The sequence below is a fragment of the Puntigrus tetrazona genome, chromosome 7 (genome assembly GCF_018831695.1).
Source record: "Puntigrus tetrazona isolate hp1 chromosome 7, ASM1883169v1, whole genome shotgun sequence".
In the NCBI taxonomy this organism is placed as follows: domain Eukaryota; kingdom Metazoa; phylum Chordata; class Actinopteri; order Cypriniformes; family Cyprinidae; genus Puntigrus; species Puntigrus tetrazona.
In genome coordinates this window covers 23,568,769-23,595,999 of record NC_056705.1, presented here as the reverse complement: position 1 = coordinate 23,595,999, position 27,231 = coordinate 23,568,769, and the positions used below count along the sequence as shown (strand labels likewise).

At 38.9% G+C, this 27,231-nt stretch overlaps 1 protein-coding gene across 1 annotated transcript; it reads right to left on the bottom strand.

Moving 5' to 3' along the window:
• Positions 1-884: 884 nt before the first annotated feature.
• LOC122347881 (cadherin-17-like) lies at positions 885-26,614 on the bottom strand. The gene is given in 19 exon segments (XM_043243147.1): positions 885-1,304; positions 1,413-1,529; positions 2,430-2,546; positions 4,799-5,038; positions 7,139-7,269; positions 8,031-8,272; positions 10,673-10,864; positions 13,647-13,723; positions 14,147-14,359; positions 14,445-14,595; positions 15,614-15,739; positions 19,213-19,409; positions 20,754-20,912; positions 21,874-22,003; positions 22,381-22,447; positions 22,449-22,513; positions 25,567-25,662; positions 25,756-25,813; positions 26,541-26,614. Coding segments are annotated over 19 exon segments (2,538 nt in total). The 5' UTR covers positions 26,600-26,614; the 3' UTR covers positions 885-1,203.
• Between the last annotated feature and the right edge of the window lie 617 nt (positions 26,615-27,231).

The window sequence follows — 27,231 nt, the reverse complement described above, 5'->3', positions numbered from 1 at the left end:
ATCGCGACCCTCTCCTAACGCCCCGGCGGAATGAGCAGCCCTGGATGTGATGTTACGATTCTATGCTTTAACAGCAGAATACTCGTGAACGAGATCCTCAGAGATTACACTGTTCATCTGTTGCATGTGAACGATGTCCTTACGGCAAGATTTAGCAGAAACACGACAGAAGGAGCACGAGGCAATGTGACACACTTTTAATTATTTAAAAGAGCACCTGAGGCTGGGAACGCGAGCGGAACGTAACAGCGACTGCTATACGCTCGATGCCAAACAAGCTTCGTTTACAGTCGTAGCGGGAAGGCTGCTGTTTGGCGTCACGCAGCATGTGGCTATTTTTGGCATACCGAATGTCTATATATAGCATACTTGTAAGGTCATCTGGGTCACGTTCGCCAGTGTCATCTCAACATAAGCAGGAGATGGCTGGCTAAAAGGGATTGTGGGTAATCTTTCCTGTCTCACTAAATGTGAAACCGTTTCAGCCTGGTTATTATCCCGGGGGATGGGATTATTATTCTCCATCTCTAAAACAGCTTGGCCTGAAGATGGCCTGAAAAACATGAATGAGGTTAAGCTCTCTCTTGCTTTCTCAATGTCAGTCTATTTTTCTTCTCTATTAATACGAGTGACCAAATAGAGCTTGTTCATTACATTTGAGCTAAACCAATCATACACCAGAGGGAAAAATTATGTAATTATCATTCCAAACGATTTAATTGCCACTACTTGCATGCATGATTGTAAACAAGACATTCTGATTAGAGTAGATTGCACTCAAACACATAACAGAAATATAATGACCATAATTTCTTAAGGTTTCATAAAGTTAATGAACTCTTTTCTCACCTGATGAGTGTATATGAGTGATCAAACAGGGCTCGTTTTCTGATTTATTTCTTTATTTCAGTTCACCGATCACGCAACCCAGAGAGGAAAAATTAATTAACCTATTTATATAGTGATCCCGCATTTTTAAATCACCCCTAAACTACTGTACTACAAAGCTTAAAAACAAATAAATAACATAGAAATATCACATGTAGAGAGAAGTTTTGAAGTGGTGCTAATCTATATATTGTCTAATAATGTTCACTAAAACCCGAATCGTATGGTATCAAAAGTTAGCAAACTAGAAAACAGAAATCCCTCAGAGTTGATGCTAAAACTGTAGTGACCGAATGATCTAAAAGCTCTCAGAAGTTAGAGAGAGACTTTAAGTGGCACTCGTTCCTGGCAGCCTTTGGTTGGTGGTGTTGAATTCTGGTAGGACAGTCTCACAAATATAACAATGAGTATGACGCCTGTAAACAAGAACACAAGATGTGATTGCGGGAGCTGCAAATCGCGTTATCCTCTTCCGTTTGCAATAATTTCAGGATGTTCTGTGTGAGCTTTGTACGTTCTCTCACCTATAACTCCCAGTGTTCCGAGCAGGATGCCCACTGTTGACTGGATAGTAGGCATGCCCTGAAGCTGTTTTGGTGCTGTTCTACAGTTCCCCCTCACATTGCATGGGCAAACCGTCACTCATGAGAGAAACAGCCACCATTGAGCTTGTTTTAAATGCATTAGAGGGGTGAGGGAAATAGGATATATTTATGGAGCACTAGGTGAGGGTGATTGCATCGGTGAGGTCTCGTGGGAAACTAGCACGAGGGTCATACAAGATGAGACCGTGACAGGGAAAGAGAGAGAGGAGCCATGCACCTGTGGCCATGTCATGCATCACTGGAGACTGTGAACAGGATGTTTCAAGAGAGAATCTATTAAACCAATGAACGTGAATGCGTGACCAAGCAGACACAAATACACACAGCATTGGTTCTCAACCATTTTGACTCAAGGATATTGTTTCCGCTTTAAGTACAACACCACTGCTTGTTTTATAAACTTTTCTAATTAACTAGTAGTGTAATTAATGAATTAAACTTCGACCGCACGAATCCACTTTTTCAAACGTACCTCCCAGAGAATATGGAAAAGAAGGCAAAAACTAAATAAACATTGATTTAACATGAAAAACATTCTCACCTTTTCTCACAAGCTCATATCAGTAAGCTTCATGAGAAAACATGGCTACATTAGTGCTAAATTGTTTCACAAATATCCTCATACTGAACAGTCATTAAGCTTATTTGTACATTTTTAATAATGGGAATGACGTAAGCCTGCTTGTTTTATCATGGAAATTTGGCTTAATTGCGCTGTTTATGCGTGGGGGAACACTGTAAGAGATCTAAATTTAAAAATGTCATTTATGACCTAAAGTGAACATTACTGTCTACAGCGAGTCCATTTAACATTGTGTTCAGACAGCTAGTGAATGCAGTGCATGAATGTAATGAAATGACGTACATGGTTGAGTTCTTTACGTAAACATGCTCCCTTTTCATTCATTTAGTTCTGTGCTGGTCTGTGTGCGTTACCTGGCAGATTGATGAAAGTGCTTCTGGGTGGGGAGCTGCTGTCTGAGATGGTAAAGGGTACGATGTAAACCTCTGGAGGCAGGTATGGGACATTCAAAGACAGGTTGGTGTGAGTATCTGTGGAACAAAAAACGACATCCCAGCTTACATTTCTATGAAAGATTAGTCATAATAACAATGTTATTGGTCTGCTGGCTTGGCAATTTAAATATTAGCAATGCAATAAAATCCTAGCATCAAGTTAGTATCCCTATATGTGCTAAAACAGCTAAACAGTGTGCTATAATATTCCAGTAATGTGTTACAATCTGTTAGCAACATACTAAGACGATGCTAGCAGCATACTAAATCTTGCTGTATGACATATAACACTCAAACCTTGAACTTTATTTGATGCTGTTTAAAGTTTAAAGTTTGTCAGTTATAATGTTTACCCTCGACATTAACAAAAATAATTAGGTGACAGAACATTAAGCTAAGTCAAGCAATGCTTATGGAAAAACTCCTCACTGGGCCCAATCAGGTTTTGGCCGTGTGACGCAAAAGTAAGAACTCAGTCCGGTAAACAAGGGGCTGTTATCAGTCTCTACTCACTCTTATCAGTGGTCCAAGAAGCCCCACTACTGTCCTTTGACACTGGAGTCCTTTAATGTGCTAGTCAAAAGGGGACTAAAGGGGTCACCAGTACTAAACTAGTACGGGATTATCTCTCACAAGTATCTCTCTTGTCAGAGGTGACCAATATGTTGCCCATGGCCTCCAGCCTTCTGGTGGAAGCACTTAAAGAAATTTATTCTACACAATATAAACAGTACACGACAACTATCTACTGGGCCTGTTCATATTTTTTTTATTCATGCAACTGCCATGGAGACCCGAAAAACTGCAGCACAAGTGGTTTTTCTATCTATTTCAATCTTTAAATATTTATATAATCTTTCAAATGAAGAAAAACAACTATATGTGATCAGACTTCATATTCTGGGTACGTGTAGTCCATATACATCACCTATCAGTATTTCAATCACCATGGGCACGTCATTTGCTGTTCAAGCATTTAAAAAAAATGTTGAGTTGAGTTAAGTTTTAAATAACAAAAACATCAAAACTCTTTAGTCATTTTTGAGCGTGATGCTAATAGTCTAACCAGATTCCTTGATCTATGCTAAACTGCAGCTAATAGGGGAGTTGGAAAATTAGCCTATTTTCAAAAAAGTGTCATGTTCCTTTAAACGATCAAATTCCATGTACACCTTACTAATGATGTGTCCTGGCAAGCGATTGACTTTTGCCATTTTGAATCTTAATTCAAATTCAGACCGAATTCAGTAACTGAACACCATCAGAGATGATGGAGAGGATGATGTTGAAGAGGATGTGTTTGTGTCACGAGTAGACACCAACGTCACGTGAGCAAAGACGGGTGTTTGGGCTGAAATATAAATTGAGACCTACAGACGCCAGACTACGTCATCCCTCACCATCATTCTCGACACGCTTTCATGATGGAGAATGTAAAGCTGGATGAGTAAGAAAGGAAGAGAGAGAGGTGAGTGTGGAAAAAAGAAACTCACTGTGGGATGTCTAAAGATCAATTAGATGACAAGTCAATGGAAGTACACTTTTAGTCTCTTAACCAACCGGCCCCAGCTGTGAGATCATATAAATTAAAGGCAACATAATTACCCCATGTCACTAGAGGGGGCCTTTTTATTCATTAACAACAAGGAAAAAAAACCTTGAGAAATACTTAGACAAAAACTGGGAAGAAAAACTGAGCACAAGAGAAAAATGAGTGAACAACGGAATCAAAATCTATTAGATTCTAGTCCGTGACTCAGATGCTGCAACTAAGTCAACCTGCTCACCGGCATGAGCTTGGCACATTAATGATGCCTGAAGCTATCAGGAAGACAGCTATTACGCTTATTACATCCAACACAGATTCGTCTGAAGACACTAGACATGGAGGGCAATTTCCTTTGTCAGTACGCTCTTTTCCCCAGACCTGCACTGTGTGTGTGATTCAGCAGGTGGAAAGCATTACACCCAGTTCTGATGACGTCTCAATTTGACTGCATGGATGTTACAGTCAAATGTTCTTTTCTTTTCAAACCTCTAATTTTATCCACATTGACGTCATTGTTAGAGGAGGTCAACGTAACCGGGCATGTCAGCGCTCTTGTGATAATAGACGGTTTGGGCGCATGAAGATCGTCTGACATGTATTTTTTTTAAATGACTGACAGACAAATAGATCTTTAAAGAGGGATAAAGTAGTTCTTGGGCGATAGGGGTGATTTTGTCACTTTAAATGCAACGTATTCAATATGCAGAGGGGTTGGAAGTGGGTTAAAAAAGAGACAAACCATTGATGGGAGTGAGCTTCCAGTTTCGGCGGACAGTGGCGTCGCTGCGGAGGGAGAAGTTGAGCCTTCCTCCATGCTGGGGCCCATCGCTGTCCCGAGAGGCCAGAACCAGAGCCTGATCCTCCCAGCGAGGAGTGCACAGGTACTTCCAGGAGTAATCGCCCACCAGAACTGGGCTATTGTCATTTACATCCAGAATGTGCACCGTCACCAGCGTGGAGGCCGACAAAGAGGAATTACCTGAAGGAGAGAAGAGGTGGCAGAACAAAATAATCTTGAGCTGCATTGAGTGTGCATTTACTGTATTTGAACATGTTCCTGCTTGAAATGGCTGCTGTTCTTATATATATATATATATATATATACGCTTACACTCCAAAAATGAAGAATATTAGTAACCAAACAGTTTTGGTGAGCGTTGACTCAAGAGACTGAGGAATGTTTTGAAATATCTTCACTTTCAGCTTTGGACTGCCATAAGGGTGAGTAAATGGTGACAAAATGTAATTTTTTTTTTGCTTGAACTATGCTTTTAAGTGTATTAATTACGCAGAAACCAGACTGTATGCCATGCCGCAAAAGCTTCATTATACCGTGCTCAGGAGATCAAGCCATGAATTATTAATATACTGTTCATAAAAATATGCAACTTCAGCTATTGTTCATGGATTTCAAATGTTGTTAGATTAAGCTGCTGCTTCCACTGTTTCTTTGCTCTCTTCACTGCAGGAGATGTTTTAAAACAGACATCAATCTGATGCTCAATATTGGTCGAGCTGTATCAAAGGCTGTGCAGGTTGAGATTAGTGCTACAAAGCTCAATGGCATCAGTCAAAAGTGATTTGAAAAGAAATGTCCAACTTTACATATTTATCTTGCAAATAACAGCCAGAATCACAAAACCTACAAGCAAACCCCAGTATATCGATAAATGTTTGCATTTTAACCTGTTCTGCAAAAGCATGCATTTTTTCATATTTTTATGTAGTAACATATTGTGAAACCTACATAGTAAAGACTGACTTTTAGCCTCTTAACTATAGAATTAGTAAAAGTTATCTCAAAATGTTATTTTTATTCAAATTTTGGTCACACTTTATTACTTCATTTTAAATAGACTTTCCCACGGGAATAGTTTGAGATTAAACAATAATTGGCAGAACACTTGTGATACCAAACGACTCCTAAACATTTGACGGTGCTTTTAAAGATGTGATCCATTTTAAATGGAATGTTTGGGATTCAATCAAAATGCAGAACTTGAAAGGTAAGCTAAACTTAAAATTTGTCACTTTTAGCTGTGTACTATCAATCCCTATATGACTATCCCTATATAGTACTAAACATTTGAATAATCCTTACTTTATTTTTTTTTTAATTACACTAGGTGACACAAGTAGTGCAGAAACTGCTTTCTTCGCCGACAACTACAGTTTATGACAACAATCTATAAAAGATCACGCTGAAAGAGTTGTGTACATACTATTTATATTTACATATATCTAAATATTCATAAAAATATATGTAACGCTTTCGACAATTTCCTTCTTACAGCTTTTTAACCCTTACTGTCTATTTTAATGCATCTTTTTCTGCAGCCCAGAGTAAAATACAATTCCTTGAAGGTCAGAAGCTCTCAGATACCGAAGTGTGTATTATTTTTGTCTATCATCTATAGTTTCTTTATTTCTCCCTCCTCTTATACCCTCCCTCTCGTTCTCTACTCTGCTTCAAGACTCGAGACCACGTAAGACAGGCAGTTGTGAGTCATATCTGTTGTTCTCGTCTCATTTCTCTCCTTTTTCTCTCCCCCGTAAACATTTGTGACTGAGCATTCAGGACTGGACTTATTTCTCATCTGAGAGCGCTGATGGAGGCAGAAGGTAATTGGAAGGTGAACCGTGTGACCTTCACACCTCAGATCTTTGATCTGCGCCCTACATTCAGGTGTGGAGGAATAATGTACAATCCTGTACCACACACACACACACTGCAACATCTCAGCTGGTGACTCATTCACTGCTAGTTATTACAATGTCTGAGATTTCTCTCACGGCATGTGGATGTGGCCCAGAATTTTTAAATGAGATTTGATACTGAATAGAGCCTGTCACAGCATTTTGAAATGTCAAGAGTCTCGGCAGCACTGATGATTTTGAAAGAGAGAAAGCCGAGGGATGTTGATTTTCCCCAGATGTCTCGCATTGATAGCATCTTCTTCTTGTACTTGCTCTGTATAATAACTTCAGTTTGATGGACATGTTTATTCAAACAAACAACATGAATTGACAGCCCTCCGCAGTGAATGCACAGCACGAGGAGGGGTAAAATATCTCTTACGCCCATCTTCAGCCACCACCTCCATGGTGTAGGTGCTGTTCTCCTCTCTGTCCAAAGCCTGGACCGTCTTGAGCTCTCCTGAGTACTTCCCAATGGAGAAATATTTCTTAGTGTCTCCTCTCAGCGAATACCTGTGGAAACAACGTTGAGGGTTCGATTATAACATTATGGATTATAACACAGCAACAACAAAAGATATCGGGGTTCAAATACTCATCTGCAAAGATAACATTAGGCTTTCAGCATATTAAAATGATTTCTGAAAGATCACGTGACACACGAGACTGCTGTAATGACTGCTGAAAAATCAGTTTTACATTTTAAAACAACCAGTTACTGTAATAACATTTTACAATATGACTGTTTTTTATGTATTTCAGATTCTTTTCCACCTTCCATTGCAAAATGTGTGATTGAAACCTGTATAAACCAATAACTATTCTTGAGGCAGTCCTCTCAAATCACTCCAGATGCAGCCATTTTATGCACTTCCCCTGCTGTTTAGCCAAGGAAACAGAATGTCAGGTACATGAAATAATGTGGCGACATCTGAACGCAGGATAGATCCTGCTTGTACATCGTGTACAATACACAACCTGAACACACCACAGTAAATGACAATGACATTAAGACACTTTCGATATGTTAAATTATGCTTCTTTGTGTTTACATTTAGGTACACAACTCTGGATTAACAGTTTTAGTTTTTAAGAAAATAGTGATTTCCCTCCATGAGATTGTGGTTTTTGTGTCGATTGAGATTTATTAATATGAGAATCCCTAGTTTACGAAAGTGAGTGACAGCTGGAAATTGAGCAGGAATCGATGTAAAGATACAGTTGGTATTGTGATAGGTAGTTGTACTAATGTAATAAGTGAAATATCGGCTTACCTGATTGGATGGGAGTCAGGGTCATAACCTCTGATTGTGGCAATGACACGTCCTGGCTCCTCCCCTTCTCTGACCGTGACTTCATAATGGCTTTGAGACAAAACGGGCCCTTCATTGATGTCATCGATAAAAATTGTGACAGTTGCTGTGGATGCTGGTCCGTATCTGCCTCGGACCAGAGCCACCGGGTTCTGAGCGCTCAGTACCAGTATGTACTCATTCTCCCGCTCAAAGTCTAGCACCTGCACACAAAATGAACACGCTCTTAGTACAGTATGGTTTTTTTATGCCTGGAAGATGACTTTGAGACAAAAAAAAAGCCACTCTGCAATTATGAACATAAAAAAGACATACCTAACCAGTATATGTTGTGTTTTTTTAAAAGGGCAGGACAAAATCCCACTGAGATAGTCTGACTGGTCATCACAGTGTGTCAAAATGCATTTCTGAAGGTGAAATGTGTTCAAATCAGGTTCTGAATGACCCATTGTACGCTCTGATGTCATTCATCAAACCGAAGGTCAGATATTTCTGTGGATGCGCATAACCTGCTGACATCACTCTGTAAGTCATACACTGGGCTGTCTTCCAGGAAAACAGGGTTATAATACAAAGGTAACAAAATGCAGATAAACGTTGACGTGAGAGTGGGCGGTAAGACACGCCGTTACCAATGTCAAAACACTCTGTGTTTGTCCATACCTCTAGTCGTCGTCTTTACATTTTTCTTTTCTCATTTAACTTAATTCTAAAGGCTTCACCTTTTGAAGGTGGTTTGTAGAAAAAATCATCTTGACTATAATTGAGAACAAATTATGATGTCAGTGATGGTGCAAATGCTGAATCTGTGTTTTATGTTCCCAGAAATGAGAAAAACAGAGACAGAGAGAGAAAAAGATTAATGCTACTGACTGAAATGAACAGCATTACCATTTTTTCACTAGTAATATTACATCCAAACTTCACTTAATTTAATTCATTAAGTCACTTAATTCACTTGTATTTTAAAGAGCAGACAGCATTCTGACCAGACCCTGATGTTCTGCCATTCTTTGCTCTTATTCCAGATGTTATCTAAGTCAACCAATCAGTCAGCCACAACAAAAGTGTCCTGTACAACTAGGATCTACAAATCAAACGGCAACCAGAAGACCAGTTAAGACTTCTCCAATTCTCCACAACCTTGCAGGTTCAACTTCATGACGTCAGGATAACGAGACCGTTCTTGTCACGTTACTTTGACATCTCTTTTCTAATTCAATACATTTCTAATATGTTACTGAAAACTCTATTCTTTGCTCCACTCAGAACACAGGTTCTCAAATCTTCAGCCCATCCATGCTTAAAACAAACACAAAAATAGTTCATACTAACTCCTGACAACTGTAAAAACCTACCAAAACATGCTTCAAGGCGATAGCAAATTCCATTTATTACTGTTGCTTATCTAAAAACAGTTCTTCTACTAAGAAATACAAGATATTTGTTGTCTTGAGAGCCATGCTGCAAACATGACATACTGTAATTAGTGCTTGCTAATTAATAATACGATCTACTTAATTTCTGGGTCCCAGAACAACAACAGAGATAGTTGTGTAGAGTCCACAAGAACACCGATGAACACATGGTGAAACAAATGGCTAAATAAATAAATATAAGGATTCAAGAATCCTTTGTTGAAATGTCATCAGCTCACAGCTCGCATTCTGACCAAACATGAATAAAAGATGTCAGAAATGGATCAAAATTGCCGCATATCACATAAGGTTTGGACAGAGTCAAGATCAAAGGAACCAGTGACAATAATCAGTGGAACAACTGCATCACCTGAAGGGAATGTGGGTCACGGTGTGGATCAGGCCTTGAGCCCTGGATGAACGGCCTGCTAAATAATGACTTCATATAATGACCTCAGAAAGTATTTTTACATAAGCACATAATATGTATAAACCTCAGCAGCGGCATTTGAAAACAAACTATACTAGACATTTTCTGGTAATTTATTTACATTATTAGCCATTTTTTGACCAACTGTGCTATTGCTTATGATATTTTGAGTTCGCGAGGGTGCCAGTTTTTGAACAGTATATAAACTTTTTGTGAAATATTTTATTTGAAATTTAGTGTTTGAACTCCTGAGGGCTGAGCGGTGAACAACGTAACACTTAAACCTCATCATGTACTTAACATTACCTATAAAAATACCAGCTAGAATAAATCAAACTGTTCAGTGAATGTAAACACAGAGATAATTATAGTAACTAAAGAGTATGAACAATCATACATTTTGACGATTTGTTTGATGAGTATCTGCAGTGTCGGTCCCATTCTGTAAGCACTTCACAAAACTGCATGTGGCTGACTTGGATGTGTTTAGAAGTTTCCGACAGAACATCAATTTCAGATCGCAGATTAAAAGTTGTATAAACAAAGAACGATCACGTTGTGTCAGGGTGATAATTCAAGATTTTGTTCCTAATTCACTGAAAAAGAACAGACCACTGGGAGTTCTTCTTCAGCTTTTCCCGGCCCCTTTATTGAAGAGTATGCATGCGCTTTTAAAGCTGACTCTTTACAACAAGTGCAACTTGGTTTGATGTTTATCTGTTTGACTGGCAGTGATATGCAGGCAGAGATGATACCTTATCAAGGATGAGGGCAGCTTCATTGTTCTGTCTGTCAGTCACTAGAGTGAAAACCTCCTCCTCGTTCCCAGATTCAAGTCTGTAGTCCACCTGCCAGCTGTCTCCACCCCACTCATCCGCATCCCATGCTGACACTACAGTGACTGTGGTGCCCACTGAGGAGTCCTCAGCCAGGTGGAAGGGTCCATACTAGAGAGACGGAAATAAATAAAACAATTTAATTTAAGGACCACATCTTTACTAGTAGCTTATAGCATTTGTTACATATATTTTATTACAACTTATAAAGCGCATATCAATGCCTCATCCTCCATGACCCTATTTTAAATCACTTAATTCAACCCCATACCTTACCTTAATTACCTTATTAATAAGCAGCAAATTAAGATTCTAGGGATAATTATGATTGTGTTCCCTATTTTAAAGTGTGATTAAGATTTCTAATATACTGTTTGTAATTATGATAAAAAAGAAAAGAAATCATTAAAAAGTGACCAACTTTATGGATCATTAAAGTAATAGTTCACCCAAAAATGAAAAATTTAGACATTTTTTTTTCCTACAATGGAAGTCAATGGTGGCCCCGATTTGGAACTACTTGAGGATAAATAAATGATGACAGAATTTTCATTTTTGGTTGAACTACTCCTTTAACATCAACCTGCCAGAAGGGATTACAGATAAAAATTGGCCAGTGTTGGCTAAATGTGGCCTACTTTACATATTGGATGTACTATTAATGTGCATCATTGCACCCTCATTAATTAAAATAATGAAAAATAAAAATGAAAATGTCTTTAAATGTATAAAATGTGTCACATGAAATCTAATGAAATATTATCCATAAACAATGTTCAAGATTTGCCGTCGGTAAGATTTCCTTTTTGAAAATTAAAGAGGTAGTTCATTAAAGGCATAGTTCATTCAGTCAATCAATAACTCTCAATATTTATTCAACCTACTTATTTTTCAAAATATCTTCTGTGATTATCGAATTTGGACAGAATTTTTGTTTTTTTGGTGATGAACAATCTATACATTGATCAAAAGTGACAGTAAAGACATTTATATTCCCCCTCACCCCCATCATACAATCAGCACAAAATATTAAGCAGCACTGCAATTTTCAACAATGATAATAATGCAAAATATTGTGGGCCCCCTGTACTCAATCCCTCTTTTTCTCAGAATAGCTGTCAGTGGAGGAAGACGCTTTCTGAATTCAGAGGTGTAGTAATAAAAAATCGACCAGCAGGTTCTAACAACACCTAACTAGACAACCTTGGCCATTTGGCATAGTTTTGCTGACATTGAGAACTTCAGAGTCTTAGAAGAGCTGTATTCAGATGCTAGTCACTCTGTCACACCCCCAGCACTTCACAACTAAACCCTTGACAAACAGACATGACCTTCTAAAAATGTTTTTACTTTAAGAAAGTATGTGTCTTTGTGTGTACTTCTGAAAACAGTGCTGTTCATTAATGTAAGTACAGCGCCATTCATCAAAACATCATTCCTCTAAGAAGTTATGGCTGCCTCGTGGTGCCTAAAATTCATTGTCAACTAAATTAGGTGATACATAATTCAAATGAAAGGCGCACAGCCAATGAGGAGAGCTTTACGAATGTTTCCAGAATGCAGAACATGGCACGTCTTCCTCATCTTTCAAAGGGGATCTAAATATACCTGCTGAATTCAAGCCAGCACTGCTTTTTACCCTCCACTGCTGCTGCCCTCCATCTTCACACCAGCACTCTGTCTGCACCCACGTACATCTCCTGTATTATTCACAACACGTGGCGTAAACACACAGGGTATTTTCCAGAAATCGGGAGAGCACTGCCTGCCTCCATCCTCTGTTCTGCGTTTCTCATTTTGCTAATCTCTTCCCGTCACTGTAGTCATCTTTCTGTTTATTATTCAACTCGGCTGCATCAGTGAACAAAGATGATGACATAAGATAAACGCTTAAGGCTGTTCTGCATATGCGCTCATCTACCATAAATAGATAGTGCTACAAATTAGCAAGTGGTCATATTTAGAACATCACCTCAGGAAAATACGTTTTTCTAAAAATAGGAGATTCAGATATGTTCTGCAAACATTTGATCTTATGCTCCACATTAAATCACTATTATATTTCTTTTTGTTTACTCAATGCAATTATGTACTGATATTAACTGCCCAATATAGATATATTAATTATGGGTTAATGGTTCATTTGATGGTTAACTGCTAAATTAATAAATACATAAATAACCATAGGCTTTATTTTTGCCATCGGACATTTATTAAAATTTAAAAATAGATTTATTGTCTCATTCCAAACCCGTTTTATCCATATGTAACCTATATATAAAAAATCGAAAAGTACATAAACCGATATGAATAAATGTAAAATTTATAGTATAAAGTTGGCTGATAATTGATAAATTGTTTAATTCCTAAATGTAATACATGTTAGGGTGGAGACCAATCTTACAAAATAAATGTGTAACTCTTTAGGTAGAAACAATACTCTGCTCTTCATCTGCGCAAGACATAATAAAAAATAAGAAAACGCGACTTACAGGCAAGCAGTGAAAGATCTGAGATCATTACTGGTAAAAATCAGAATTCATCTGAATAAACTTAATTGGTGTCATCCAATTACAGCTGTAAACATTGCCCATTTATAGTGCTTAAAACTAAAAAAAGAAACACTCCCAGCTAAATTATTACATGTCCATAAGCCTGAGATTAAAGCAAGGATTCCCCCTGAAAGCTCTTTATCTCATCTGTCTCTGTAAATCACATTTTCTAGAACACGGGTCTTGTACAAACACACTAACAGATAAAGAGAAATAAAGAGAGAAAACTGAGGTGACAGCAGAAACACCAACAGCGTCTAAAGAGAATTGATCTCAAACCACAAAATAGAAATTACTATATCACAGGGAACACAGCAGTACCCATAGTGCACAGCTCATACCTCATGATGGGAAAAGATCGGTGGGTTGTTGTTTTCATCCAGAACCTTGACTATGACAGTGCAGGAGCTGTTTAGTCCTGAGAAACAAGTCAGAAAACATATTGATTATCTATAAATAGCAATATTGTTAGTTCTGTTAACTGGCATTAACATCAAGTGACAGAAAATTAAAATGTTACTGCGTGACAGTATATCAGACTCTACATGGCATATTATGTCAGCCGACACGCTACAGTCCCACATTCTGTGTGGAAAGATGTGACATTTCGATAGCCATTAGTTGGATCCATAAAATTACAGAGATCAATTATGCTGCATCAATCATGCTGCATAACTACAGTAACTACCTCAAGTGTTAAACGAAATTATGCCTGAGCATCACAATATGAAATTTCACACAATCACACAAACCAATCAGAGAAAATTGCACGAAATGAGAATTACGTGGTGCCATTCTACTAGACTAATTTAGCACTGAGCAGTGTCGGGGATGGTTCGACCTTTAGCGTCCTCTGCCGTGATGGTGAGTGTGTACTGTGGAGCGGTGCCCTCCATGCTGTCTGCCTGAACTGTGATCACTCCCGAGTCCCGGTCCACTCGGAACAAATTCCGGGGAGTCTCAGGCATCTGGCCCACCAGCCGATAAAATATCCGCACGCTTGTCGGCTTTCGGTCGTCATTGTCAGCTGCTTGGACTGTGAGAATCTCTGTACCTGCGAGCAGAAGGTCAAAGCACTCAATAAACCTGCTTTAGTATTTAAATAGCATATATATACTTTGTAAGTATGTGTGTTTAACCTTTAGTCGCAAGCTCCTTGACCACAGTGTGGTACTGCATCTGTGGGAACGTGGGCCTATTGTCATTGGCGTCCCCCACCATCACTCGCAGCTCCACGGGCTTAGCAATCTCTCTGCCATCTGGCCTCTCTACCACTATGTCAATATGAAACTAAAAGGGAAAAGGCATTCTTGTGAGTTCTCAGTTGCAAAGAAATCAGTATGTTATCTGCTATAGTCATCTGTGGTTTGGAGTATAGGATGAAAAGAATTCTGCATATATATTTTTACTGGAACATCTTAAGACATATATGGATACGTTTACACTGTTAGTAGTTATAGAGCGAGTCTTGAAAGGTTCTGTTCGTGATTGAGGCTGCTGTTTGTATGAATGTGCAACTGACGTCAAGCTTGTATTGTGATCACCTTTAACAATAGCGGCAGTGATTAAAGTAAATACAAAAAAGCACAAAGTCTTATCACACGGGACACAACAGCGTTCCACATGAATTAATCAACTGAAGGTTTAAACTTTATACCTCAGTAAGGAGGAGAGGATTTGAGACATACACAGACAGTCTGGAGTAACTCTGGTTTTTAAACCTTCAGATTACGCAAAGCTCATAGCTGCATCTCTGAATATTACCGAAAACCATTCATGAAAAGCCACAACATGCCGCAGAGGGGCTCTCTTACACTGTATAACGCAACAGACAGCTGGTTATAAGTCCTGTAAATTTACTGGTGTGAGTTTGGTTATAAAATGGAGCTGCCACTATCGTAAATAAGTTACATAGATGGAGGAGTGAAGTCATGTAACAGCACTCTGTGATTAGTAACAAACGATGGGGATTTAGAATGGTATATATTTAGGTGCAATATTTATTTACTAGCTCACTTAATCCTCAAGCATGACATGGGATTTGGTGCGCTGTCAAAAACGTGCTTAAATGCAGGACTCGCCTCAAGCATTAGCTGGACTACTTGATTAAAAAAAATACATATAAAGGGATACAAAATTAGCATCAAAAAGTGATTCTGGGGTGTAAAAATTAGGTTGGAGCATCGACTCTCATTCTTGTTCACTTATCATTTACATATTCAAAAACAGAACAACAAAATGACATAAGGTTTTGCCTACTGCATCTTAGAGTTTCTCTTTTCGTAACATCATAACATTTATCTTTTACCTGGTCCTGTGTTTCTCTGTCCAGAGGAGCATTTAGGTAAATGATTCCTTCCCTGTTGATAGTGAAGAGCATTTCTGGAAACTCTCCCTCAAGACTATACTCAACTGGACTTCCACTCCACTTCACCTGAAACACACACGCACACACAAACACAACATTACCAATCAAAACCACTGTAGCTAACTTGTAAACCCAAAGGCTGATGTTAGAATTAGGATGGGGGGCACCAGCACCTGTGACAGCACCATGCAAATGGCTTGGACATCAGATTTAAACAAGGATGAGATACAATGTTTGAGGAAAACCCTGCATGTTTAGGCACTGCTGATAAGTGCGGTGAAGCCGGCACCTGCCAAAACAAACCAGCTGCCCTCGCGATGGAGGGATTTTCCACTGGGCTGCGATAAATGATGGAAACGCTCCTGGAAAGGGTGTGGAAACGCACCGAAGAAGGAGAGGACCCTGTAGAGGGGAGACATGTGTATCTCCTCAATACCTCGCCCTCCAACCGCTTTGTTATGGAGATGGCTCTCCAAACTCAAGCACTTTGTATATATCAGCGGGCCTCTCAAAAGATGACCTGCCCACGCTGTTATGAACCGTCAAGAGCAGAGCTTTGAAGAGATTAATGTGCGTCGTCCTGCTGTTCTAAAAATGGTGAGCACCGGCTAAGGTGATGTCATCTATTTAGTTTCCAAGGCCTGTTTTTGACAGAAGTGATAGAATCCTCTTAGGACGAGTCAGTTCATGCCTTTGATGTTTAGTGCTGTGGACTGACGAAAAGAGAGCGTGTTAACAGTTGGATGTTGAAAATATATTCTTGTGATAACAATTCTGAGGAGCCCTAGGAGGCCGTTATTATTTTTGTTCTGTTTTGTTTTCTTATGATCATGAATGAAACTCACCCTTTCTCTGATCAGACTAAATAATTTAATCACATCTGTGAAATATCATTCTATTATCATGCAGGCGTCCCAGACATGAATCACATGTTCTCATTCACTACTGTGTCTATGATGATGGTTGTAGCCGCCTGCTCCTCTTCTTCAAGCGTTACTGATTTGGAAATGCTCACTGAGTCATAGGAGTGAATCTTTGATCAAAGTGCAAAAACAGCTCATCCATGATGAAGCCATGTATTATGCTTATAAACGTTTTTTTTTTTTTTTAAAAAGTCGATTTTTGTGGATATCTGAACACCAAGGGTGATAATCAACCTAAATTCAGAATCGCAAGATACAAGTTTGAAATGACTTTTTTCTTTGCAGTTCAAAAGTTTACAACTTGCAGTTTAGTTTAAAAAAAAAATGTTTATATCTCACATCTTTGAGTTTACATTAGATCTAGAAATTGTGATATATCCACAGAATTGTGAGAAATATGGAGAGAAGGCAGAAATAAGCTTCCATAGTATCAGTAACACTGTAATCGCTGTCAGATTGATTTTTATGTTCAGGTAATAAGCTAGTCAATGAGAATCCACCTGACGTTAAAGAGCTCCAGTAGTGGCGACTTAACTAGACACAATTAGGTGGTTCCTTACAAACGCTTGTGCGAAGCACAGAATGATCAAGCTTCTCTCGAACTTCACTAAAATGCAACCCCAGCACCCCGAAGCGTGTTTAAGCAAGGCTTTTTTAAAGCACTCCAGCATATTGCAAAATAAACTACAGAGTATCACGAATCACAAACTTACTGGAACAATGCCACGTTTTTCAGCCTGAAGCTGAACATTCTCCACAGACTTTAATTTAAACACGGCAATTCAAAATGCTTCTGCTGTCAGCCTATCTGTCTCTCGTATACACTCGCTCACAAACAGCAATTTGTGACTCTCGAGCTGTGATTTGTCATGTAGGGTCAATTTGAACCAGAAAAGGAGAGAAAAATGTGATTTCACTATTGTGGCATCAGCTAAACACAATATGTTTCACAAGATGAAATGGGGATGAAGAATGGGTTGCTGCTCGGGTTCAGCTGCTCTCCTGAATTGTGTCACCCCTGTATTTGGTGGATTTGACTGAGAGCAAACAAACAAAGCTGACATCCAAGTCATCCACTAAGCATTATGATCAAATAAAGCTCTTTATCTGAAATACCAAAAGTGTTTTGTAGGAATACATGGAGTTAAGAGGATTGAGATAAACTTTTTTAGGTTTAGGTTCTATCCCGTTTTAAAAATAGAAAAATGGAGGATGAAATGAGGAGAGCACTGCTGTCTTGCAGCGTTGCTATGAGAGAAATGCACGACTCGCAGACTCTTGAGTTCTTCATGACCACTAATCTGTTTCATAACCAGTGTAACTCCAGCCACCCACATGCACATCACAGCACACACGAGTGGGCGGGAAAAGGCTTTTCCCATTTAAAAAAAAAAGAAAAACATCAAGTCAGACCCAGCACACACACTTTTATATTAATTTTATATTAATAGTATCAAAAGGGACTTAACTGAATTTAAATATAACACAATAATGCAATATCAATCGGATGTTCTAATATGTTAGTTTCATATTAAGATTAATATAATAAAATACGGTTAAGAATATGTTGCAAATATCAAAACCAATACAATAATTGCAAAACTGCATCCATATCGCCAACATTACATTTTTTTTGCATAAAACGTATCCATGTGTTAAATACTACTACTACTAGTAGTACTAATATAGAAATTAAATCAGAAAAGCACATATTCTTTTACAAATGTTGTTTAAAGAAACTAACATTTTAATTTCTAAGTAATCTGTCCCTAAAATTTAGGTATGAAAAGCAACATAGAAATCTTCTATTCTGCTATATAGCCCTGGTTGGGAAAGGAAAGCTTTTTTGTGTGTGTGTGTGCGATCTAGGAATTTTAGTGGGTGGAAAGGCGTTGGTGTGTGTAGGAGGCGCCCATGAAGGAGAGAGGAGGATCTTTTGCCACAAACCCACAAATAACTGTAAAAGATTATTCTGCAAACGCATATCATACGTGACTTTCCACTGCAGACTGATCAACTTTACTTAAATATCACTGGCTGTACTCAAGCATTTTGGCCACACTTTATTTTAACTCAATAAACTAATCTGCTTCTTATAAATAGTACATGTTAATTTAGGTATTGAGCGAGATGTAGAATATGGTTATTCAGAATATGTGCTTTACAAGCATTAATAAACAGCCAATATGTTAATAACAGGCAGGGTAATAAGCAACTGTTTAATAGTGAGAACTGGTTACCACCATTTCTAACTGCAACACTTTCTACCAAAAATGAAACCTTTGCTGAGGAAACAGATGCACAATTAGTTACAAATATGCTCTAAGAGGCAGAAAGTAGATTCCCCACATCCACTATCATGACATCAGGTGTTTCATAGACAGTGACTGTGTTAGGATGGCAGTGAGTCGTGACTAATATAAATTCTGAACATCAAGCAAAAGGTCATGTCATGATGAAAGCCATGTGCAGTTGTGGGATGCTGCCGCACTCTCCTTTGAGGTGAATGAATTCAATATAAAACAGACTCCCCTATGTTAATATATATATATATACACACACATACAGGATATCTCATGCCGCCAGTGCTCCTAGAGTCCTCTGCTCTAGTCATACCTGTGAGATCGGGATGGGATATGGTCCAGGCAGATTCTCCTGCAGTCTCACAGGGTCAGGTGAGGCCCATGCGTTCCCAGTCACCTCCACTAACACAGTTCCAGTGGAGAAGAAAGCGTTGGCCTTGCCGGCCATGTCCTGCACCATCACAGACAGCTTGTAGCGGCCACACATTTCTGGATCGAGAGTTGAGGCACCTGGACAGATGGACACATTAAAAAAAAAAAAACACAAACAGCTGAACCACAAAGATCAAAAGGGAAAATATGTAGAACATCTTAAGCTTACAAATGCTGTATTTATTTGATGAAAACAGTAATATTGTGAAATATTATTACAATTTTAAACTTAAATTTTCTATTTTAATATATGGGCCCACTTTTCATTAGATATTCTTGTATTATGTAACATTTGATATAACGTACTTATTGTGTACATACAAGTTTTTACATTGTACTTATGTGAAAACACCATCCTGTAATTACATGCATAATTAATTTGTGTAGTTGCATCTAAAATTACACTGTTGACACGGTTTCCCCCTCAAAAGCAGAAAAAAGGTGTTTTGCAGTTCAACATGAATATGAATCATATGATTTATGAGACTGTACACTGTACCTAACAATTCATTATTTTATTACTAAGTAACACCTAATGTACTTCTGTAACGTACGACCAATTTCTTAAAAAAAAACTTCTACAAGCTGCTATAAACTTCTAAAAATGAGTTTTAGTCTTGACCATATCTCCAAACCTAATTCATATCTCTAACCTAGGTCAATGACACTGCTGTACAAGCAACAAACACTGATCGTGAGCCTAAACTTCACCAAATCCATGAAATGCTTCTTCAAATCTGGTTAATCACAATGATGTTCCAGGGTCAACAAAGATGCGGATCAGGCACTTAGGTAAGATCTGTTTCTGCCAAGGTACATCAGCATGTGTAAATATCTACATTGCAAAACCATCTATTGTTTGCGCTGCCTCGTGAAAACAAGTGTACAAACACTCTCTGAGCGTATTAAGTCTGTTTTATCTCTCTCGAGCTAATGCCAGGCCGCTTTGGTTATATTTGAACCAGAATCCTCTGAGCTGACCTGATGGCTCGGGCTCTCGATGACTCATTCAAATTAGCCATCTTTCTTTTCTAGCTCTGTGAGGTTTGGCACTGCTTCAAAATCATTTTAATTTAGCAGCAATGTTTAAAAAAAAACCAAAGGGCAATGTTGTTAACAGCTGATTTAACAATGCAATAAGCAGAGCGTATTGGACCAGTGAAAGGAGACGGTGAGAGTGTTATTAGCTGATTTCATGGTGAAATTGGGCTGAGAGGAATGAAGGACGATAAAAGGAAATGAGAAGGATATTGTCTTTCAGTTTACACCAAGACGCTAAAAAAGCATGAGGGAACTACGCAGAATTTATAAGAAAAGTAGGTATTAATCTATGACTTTTCAGGATTCGATTGACTGCACTGCGCACATTATTCATTAATTCATCCCAGTCTTAGTCACACACAAGCAGCTGTAGTTTATTACCATCCTCTGTAAGGGACACTTCTCCAGTGATGGAATCGATGGAGAACATGTGGCTGGCAGGGATGCGAGGTATCTGGTCCAAAAGACTGAAACGTAGGTCTGCGTGGGCGGTGTTTCTGTCGTCTCGGTCCAGCGCTTCCACCTGCATGAACGGGATTCCTGTGACAAAGACACATATATATCGGAATTATTTATCACGATCCGATGAACCGACACATTTAGACCGATGAGCAAATGGTGCTTATTCACATGTTAAGAGAACGGAATTTCAAAAATAGCCTTTTCTTACAATTATATCATTTTATTAGTATACAGTGTGAAAGGAGACAGGAAACGACAGCAAGAAGAGGCAGGAACGGGACTGGCAATACTGAGTCAAAGTAAAGTAGTCGACAGCTGGCTATAGAGTTTGTTGAAACCAGAACGCATTCTGCTTTCTTTAATAGCCCCGTTCTTAATGTTTGATTGCAATCAAGCAGTCAAAACATCTTACAATCTCTAAACTAGGCTGACATTCAGTCGTTACTGATGTTCTGCGTCGAAATATACTCACTTCACTGGGCTGACATTATCAACAAATGCTTCTTAAGTACGTTCGTTTTCTTTCTTAGCCTGAACCCTCTGAGGTCACGAGTACATAAGTCTCTTTATTGTTATGTTCTTAAAATAGGAGATGAGTAATCTCTGAGCATTACTGAGCAAAAGCATTTTTCATTTTGGTCTTGTTATTCATTCTGATCTCTGTTAGCGTTTCTGAGAAAACATTCAAAAACCCGAAGAATACGTGAGGGTTAGTGCTTCAAGGACATTTCATCTGTCATCAAAATGATGATGCGCAGGTAAAACATCTTGTCCTCACATCCAATAGGCTCTTCGTGCATCCCATTATCGAACGAAAATGAAACAAAATACCATTCAATTATGCCACACTGAGCTATTTCCACGCTACTACGCTACTCGTAATTTACGGTGTGGCATAAGAAATGACATTCAGAGTAACAGTTTATCTCATTTAGCATCGCACGCCTGTAGAACTGAAGAAAAAGTCAAGGCAATTAGGATGAGCATCAAGCAAAGGAAGTTCTCCAGCGCAGGCCTGCTGCGCTCTCTTCCCACCCACCTTTGAGAAGCCCCAGCTGCACGCTGCCTCTCATGCTCTCTTCCAAGAACACCGGCACGTTGTCGTTCTTATCAATGACGCACACCTCGACAGTAAAGCTCTGAGTGTGCATGGATTTTGTGAAGGACACCTGGGAAAAAAACACACGCGGGTCAAATCACTCGAGCAGCGTGTCTTATTAGAGCTCAACCCTTTTTGGTTCGTTTATTGGCCTGCGGTTTTCTTCAGAATTTGCTATTTTGGGCTGCCACCGGATGTATTGGGCGTGGGTTTTTCCATAAACTGAACTGAGTGGCGACGCGTTCCAGATAAAAACATCAGGAGACACTCAAGACGCCATGTGCTGTAGCAGTCAATGCTGAATTTAGGCTCATTTTAAAAGAATGAATGACAAACACAAGTGACATAAAAAAAACAAACTTAATAAATATGTGTCTAACATAAAAAAGGAAGGTTACTTTATCGGTTGATTTTTAACTTAAATGAAATTCGCTTATGATTCCGCACCTGCAAGGAGTAGGACGGCTGCTTCTCTCTGTCCAGAGGTTTAAGGGCATAGAGAAGCCTGACTCCACCCCAAAATCCCTTCATCATCACCACTTACAGACAGATCTGAGTAGGTCAGGGGGAGATCTGGCAACTGTAAAATCAAAATATGATCAATATATAAAACCACAAATTATAAATATCCATAAACTGAAACTGTATGTTCTATGCATTTACACGTGGCATAAATGCAATTTCTGTATTGGATATCAGTGTACTCTTCTTAACGATACAGTCATATCTGTATTTAAAAGAATAGTATTTATTTATAACACAAAACCCACCCACTCCACCAAGGGCTTTAAGCTCCTTAGGTCTGATATGCTCAGTTACCTGATTTCTATTAAAAAAATCACTAGCTTTTCACATGATTGCTGCACTGGCGTCGTTTCTTCGGTTGTCAGTTCCTATATTTTTCATGGTATAGATGGCTGGTTGTCTTTTTAATAACATGAAAAACTTTCAGTGAAAACGAACTTTCAGAATCATTTCAGTGAAAAAACCCCAGCAGACAGTCAATTTAGCTGTCTGCTCTACAGGAAGCATATCTTATTTACATCATGTGTGTACTTTGCTGGTAACAATAAAAATGTCTGCGCTAAACAAAACTCTGGCATTTTGAGCAGATGACATTTAAATGCATCCGAATCGGCCGTGTCAATGCGTTCTGTAATTAGTTACAATGTTCCACTCTGCAAAAACACATTGTTGAAAATAACATTTGCCTCAGTGGTACTATATTTAAACACACGCCCTTCACAGTTATTTTATTGCAGCATTTTTTTTATTAATTACTCAGCCATAATTTAACCAGTTATCTGGATGTAGAAGCTATTTGGACAAGCTGAACAAGCTACATTTTTAATCGGCTGATGATACGAGCTGCTTGATTAAATCGCATTTTGCTGCTTTCAAGTGCACTTGCTGGGAAACGGAGCCATTCTTTACAATGACCACAGGAATTCAAGTTGGAAACATAACATGGATGCACCCTAAACAAAACAAATGAACTATATAGTGAGTCATAATCCAACAACACCAGAATTCTTAATTATATAATTAATTTCTGTCACTTACTTACTGTACAGGGTATCACAACCAAGACCATATGTCAAAGTTAATAAACACTATTCCCTACAGACTTGCTTTCCGTTCACTGCTCTCTTTATAGGTTTCATCAGTGTTTCCGCCATGTTTTACATCGGCATGCTCCTTCCAGAGTCACAACTCAGCACCGTGTACCATCGAGTAAATACAAGTTCCCACTTGTAAATATAGAACTTGGCTCGGTCATCTGTGTGCCCGGAAATCGCAATTAAGACATTTACGAAAAAGAGCACTTGAAGAGCACATTAATGGCTGTTGGTGTAAACACCGGTTGAGTAGCAGAAGCGGTCAGTGAGACGGTAATGATGTTTGGCTGACCGTTCTCTACGTCTGTGAATGAACGTGACTGCTGCTGTTGACAGAAGTTATGTGGCTCAGCGGTTGACACCAATGCACATAGAGATTCAGAATTAAGCTGGGCATGAGGCTCCAAGTGCTTTGTGTTCAGCACTGGCACATCCTATACAGGGCACGGTGTGCATGCGTCGTCGCATATCTTAAATAGCACACAAACCTGAACAGTCAGTGTCATGCCAAATATTCCCATCTGCCTGGCCAGAATTGTAATTCTTCTGTCTAGTTCCTGGAATGTATCTCTCTGAATAGTTTTTTTCCACGCTTGCCTGGCATATTTAGAACAGCGTGCCATTGAGTGTTTATTAGGAAAGGTAAAGATTGATTGAAGTGCTAATTGCACGCAGCATGACCCGTGCGGCGCTGAATCTGAAATGCTGCCTACACGTCTGCGCAGGACATCCAGGGAACGGAGTCTTTTAAACCCATGCTTGGTTGTTTTCACTGACTGTGGTAAAAAAGCTAACTGAAATTGATCAGTTCTATCTGTGGCGCCTGCAGCCAGAACACAATACTAGACAAGCTAGAAGAAAAAAAAAGGAAAAAGAAAAGCATAATGTGTCACTTATTTTTGTTAGCCTAAACAAATATTATGTAGCCATCATTTCGTTCTTTCAGTGATCACACAGGGGGCACGTAATTATCCACCCACTCGCATGTAGGCCATTATACTTGATTTGGACACTGAACAGAGACTGTTTTGATAGCATGGCGTCAGATGCAGAAAATGATGAACGAGAAGAACTAGGACCCAAACAGTCCTTCAGAAATGCCGCCAATTACTGTGTCAAAGCGAAAAGCTTTTTGGAGAGCAACCGGGCTATTACTAAATGACATCTGGTAAAGATGTCTGACACAGGGTTTGAAGTAAGGCATTGTACAGGAGCACCATATTTAGTCTGGTGACGACTGGTTTGTGCGTGAATGCCTGCTCATAATTACACCTTGAGTTCTGAGTGCTCTGGGAAATGGGGTGTAGGGTTTATTGAATGGCATGTTCAATGTTCTGCTTTTTAAGTCCTTTCTCTATGTTGCTTTTAGAAGCCGTCATTAATACATTCATGGAACTCTTTAGTCATTCACGGCACAAGGACAGTCCATTTTAACCACTGAATGTATAGTCTATAAATACCATACACAAATATTTCTTTCACTCAGTGGTTTTTTTAGCAATCAGAGTCTGAGCTGCCTACAATTCTTAGCTGGACTGAAATGTTCAGAGCCTTGGTCACATCCGCACACTCTTGAAAATTACATCAGCTCGTCTGTCAAGACTAAATAACTGTACACCTGCGTAATATGAAAGAGAGAAGATCGTCTTCATTACTTGAAATGCCATTTTCATCAATCTAGTCGACAAAAAACACAGCTAGGCAAATTGGCAACCTGTATAATCTTGTATTAAGTGTGGAACACTCCTTTAACCTTCTCAGCTCTTCCCCTTTTCATCTGTTTACACACATTTCAGTTACTGGATGAATTACTTGATTCAACTGTGCTCGTAATAATAATAATAATAATTGTTATAATAGTTGCATTTTATGTATAACTGAAATAATAGTCGGTGTAGTAGTTATTTTATTTATTCGTTACACTATAGACGTATGCAAAATAAGCCAGGCCAAAGCTTCTACTAACACGTAAACTTTCCAAAGTCATTTTGTCCTCCTCGCAGAAAGAACTCACCTTGGTGAGGTACCATGGGAAAATACCATCATAGTTTTCTGGAACACCAATTTTAAGATGAGCGCTCTCAGAAAGCAAAATGTTCTGAGACAGGACCTAAAACAGAAAGCGATTACTCGCGAAGGTAAATCATGTGGAGTGATAAACATTAATATAGCACAGAGAAAAAGTCTATCTAAGAGAACTTACACTCAGTGCGATGAACCAAGCGCTCAGAGACTCCATCAAGACAACAGTGGCCTTCATACTTAAGACAAAAAAATCATTTTAGCATTCACGCTTTGCTTCAAAGCTCAGTCTGTTTTATTTTGATGTAAAATGAAAGTTTTAAGCAAGTTCCTCTAAAAGACTGACTCAGTGGATTTCCGTTAAAGGTGCACTTCGTGTTTTGTGTTGATATAGGCTAGAGGCTGCATATTTTTCCTCAAAGCCACAAAGTTCGTCGTGTGATGTAAATATCATTCTCCAGCAAGCCCGATCATTTATTTATATGTGAAACTTTGTAAAAATTAAACGACGACGAGCGTCCCTCAGAGAGAAAATTAAGCGTGGCGTGAAACCACTTCTCCCTCAGTTAATGTTAAACTCGTGTACTTACACCTCATTAATGTAATGTCACGTCGCGCGTCGAGTTACTTCAGCAGCGTTTTCAGCGATAGGTACAGGATTTAGGCTAAAAGCTTTTTTCTTTTTTAATTCTGTGCTTACCCAGGGGGTCACATGAAAACAAAAAAACAACCAATTATTCAACAATTACATCAGTGAACGAAGAACAAACACAAATAAAACTAATAAAGCCGCTGTACTGCAGCCAACAGCGAAGGGGTCGTTTTAAGCCGGATAACGCTAGCAACGCAAATCATTTAAAGCGACGACAACAGCTCTGAAAATTAACGTCACGGTGGACTGCAACAAAATCTTCGTTTTTTTGTTTTTTGTTTTCTCATATCGTGTTAATAAAAAGCAGGTCTTACCTCCAGTCCTCACTTGCAGTGAGCGAAACAGAGAATGGCTTGAAGTGCCAGAAGAGCATTGCATCTGCTTTGTAACCGATTAATGATTAGCTTTCTTAATTTGGCTGAGAAAACTTTTAACTACCTTGTTTCCTTCATTACCCGACTGACTAGCAAGTCCCTCGCTTGCATATGCATGGGGGCATAAATTACAAGGTGTGATATCCTCAGGTCTCGATGTGTATTTCGTGTTTGCGGGACACCATGCCAATCGACGTTGCGTTTCTGCATGATCTTTTATTAGAAAACCAGTTGTAAACATGTAACAAAATTAACAACTCAATAATATTAAATGGCGATAAGTGCAAATCAAACATTTTTAAAAACGGCCCACAACACATAGTTTATTGCTTCTATGTCTTTCATTTGCACATGGAGCATAGATGCCAGAATAACCTATCAGACCTCTTATATCGAAACACTCTATTTATATTGCCTCTTGCCCTATCCTACCCCCAAACCTTCGAGTTCAGTGTCTTGGCTGAGGTACGAACCTGCGCACTCAGTTTCAAGTAACATTTGATTCCACATATTTCGACAAGAAAAATGACTTGTGCTCATCCTTTAGACTTCTGACACAGCTCTAGTCCACATAAAGGAAAAAAGAACCTATTTCTTTCGCCTTTGTGCAAACACACCCACAGCTCTTCAA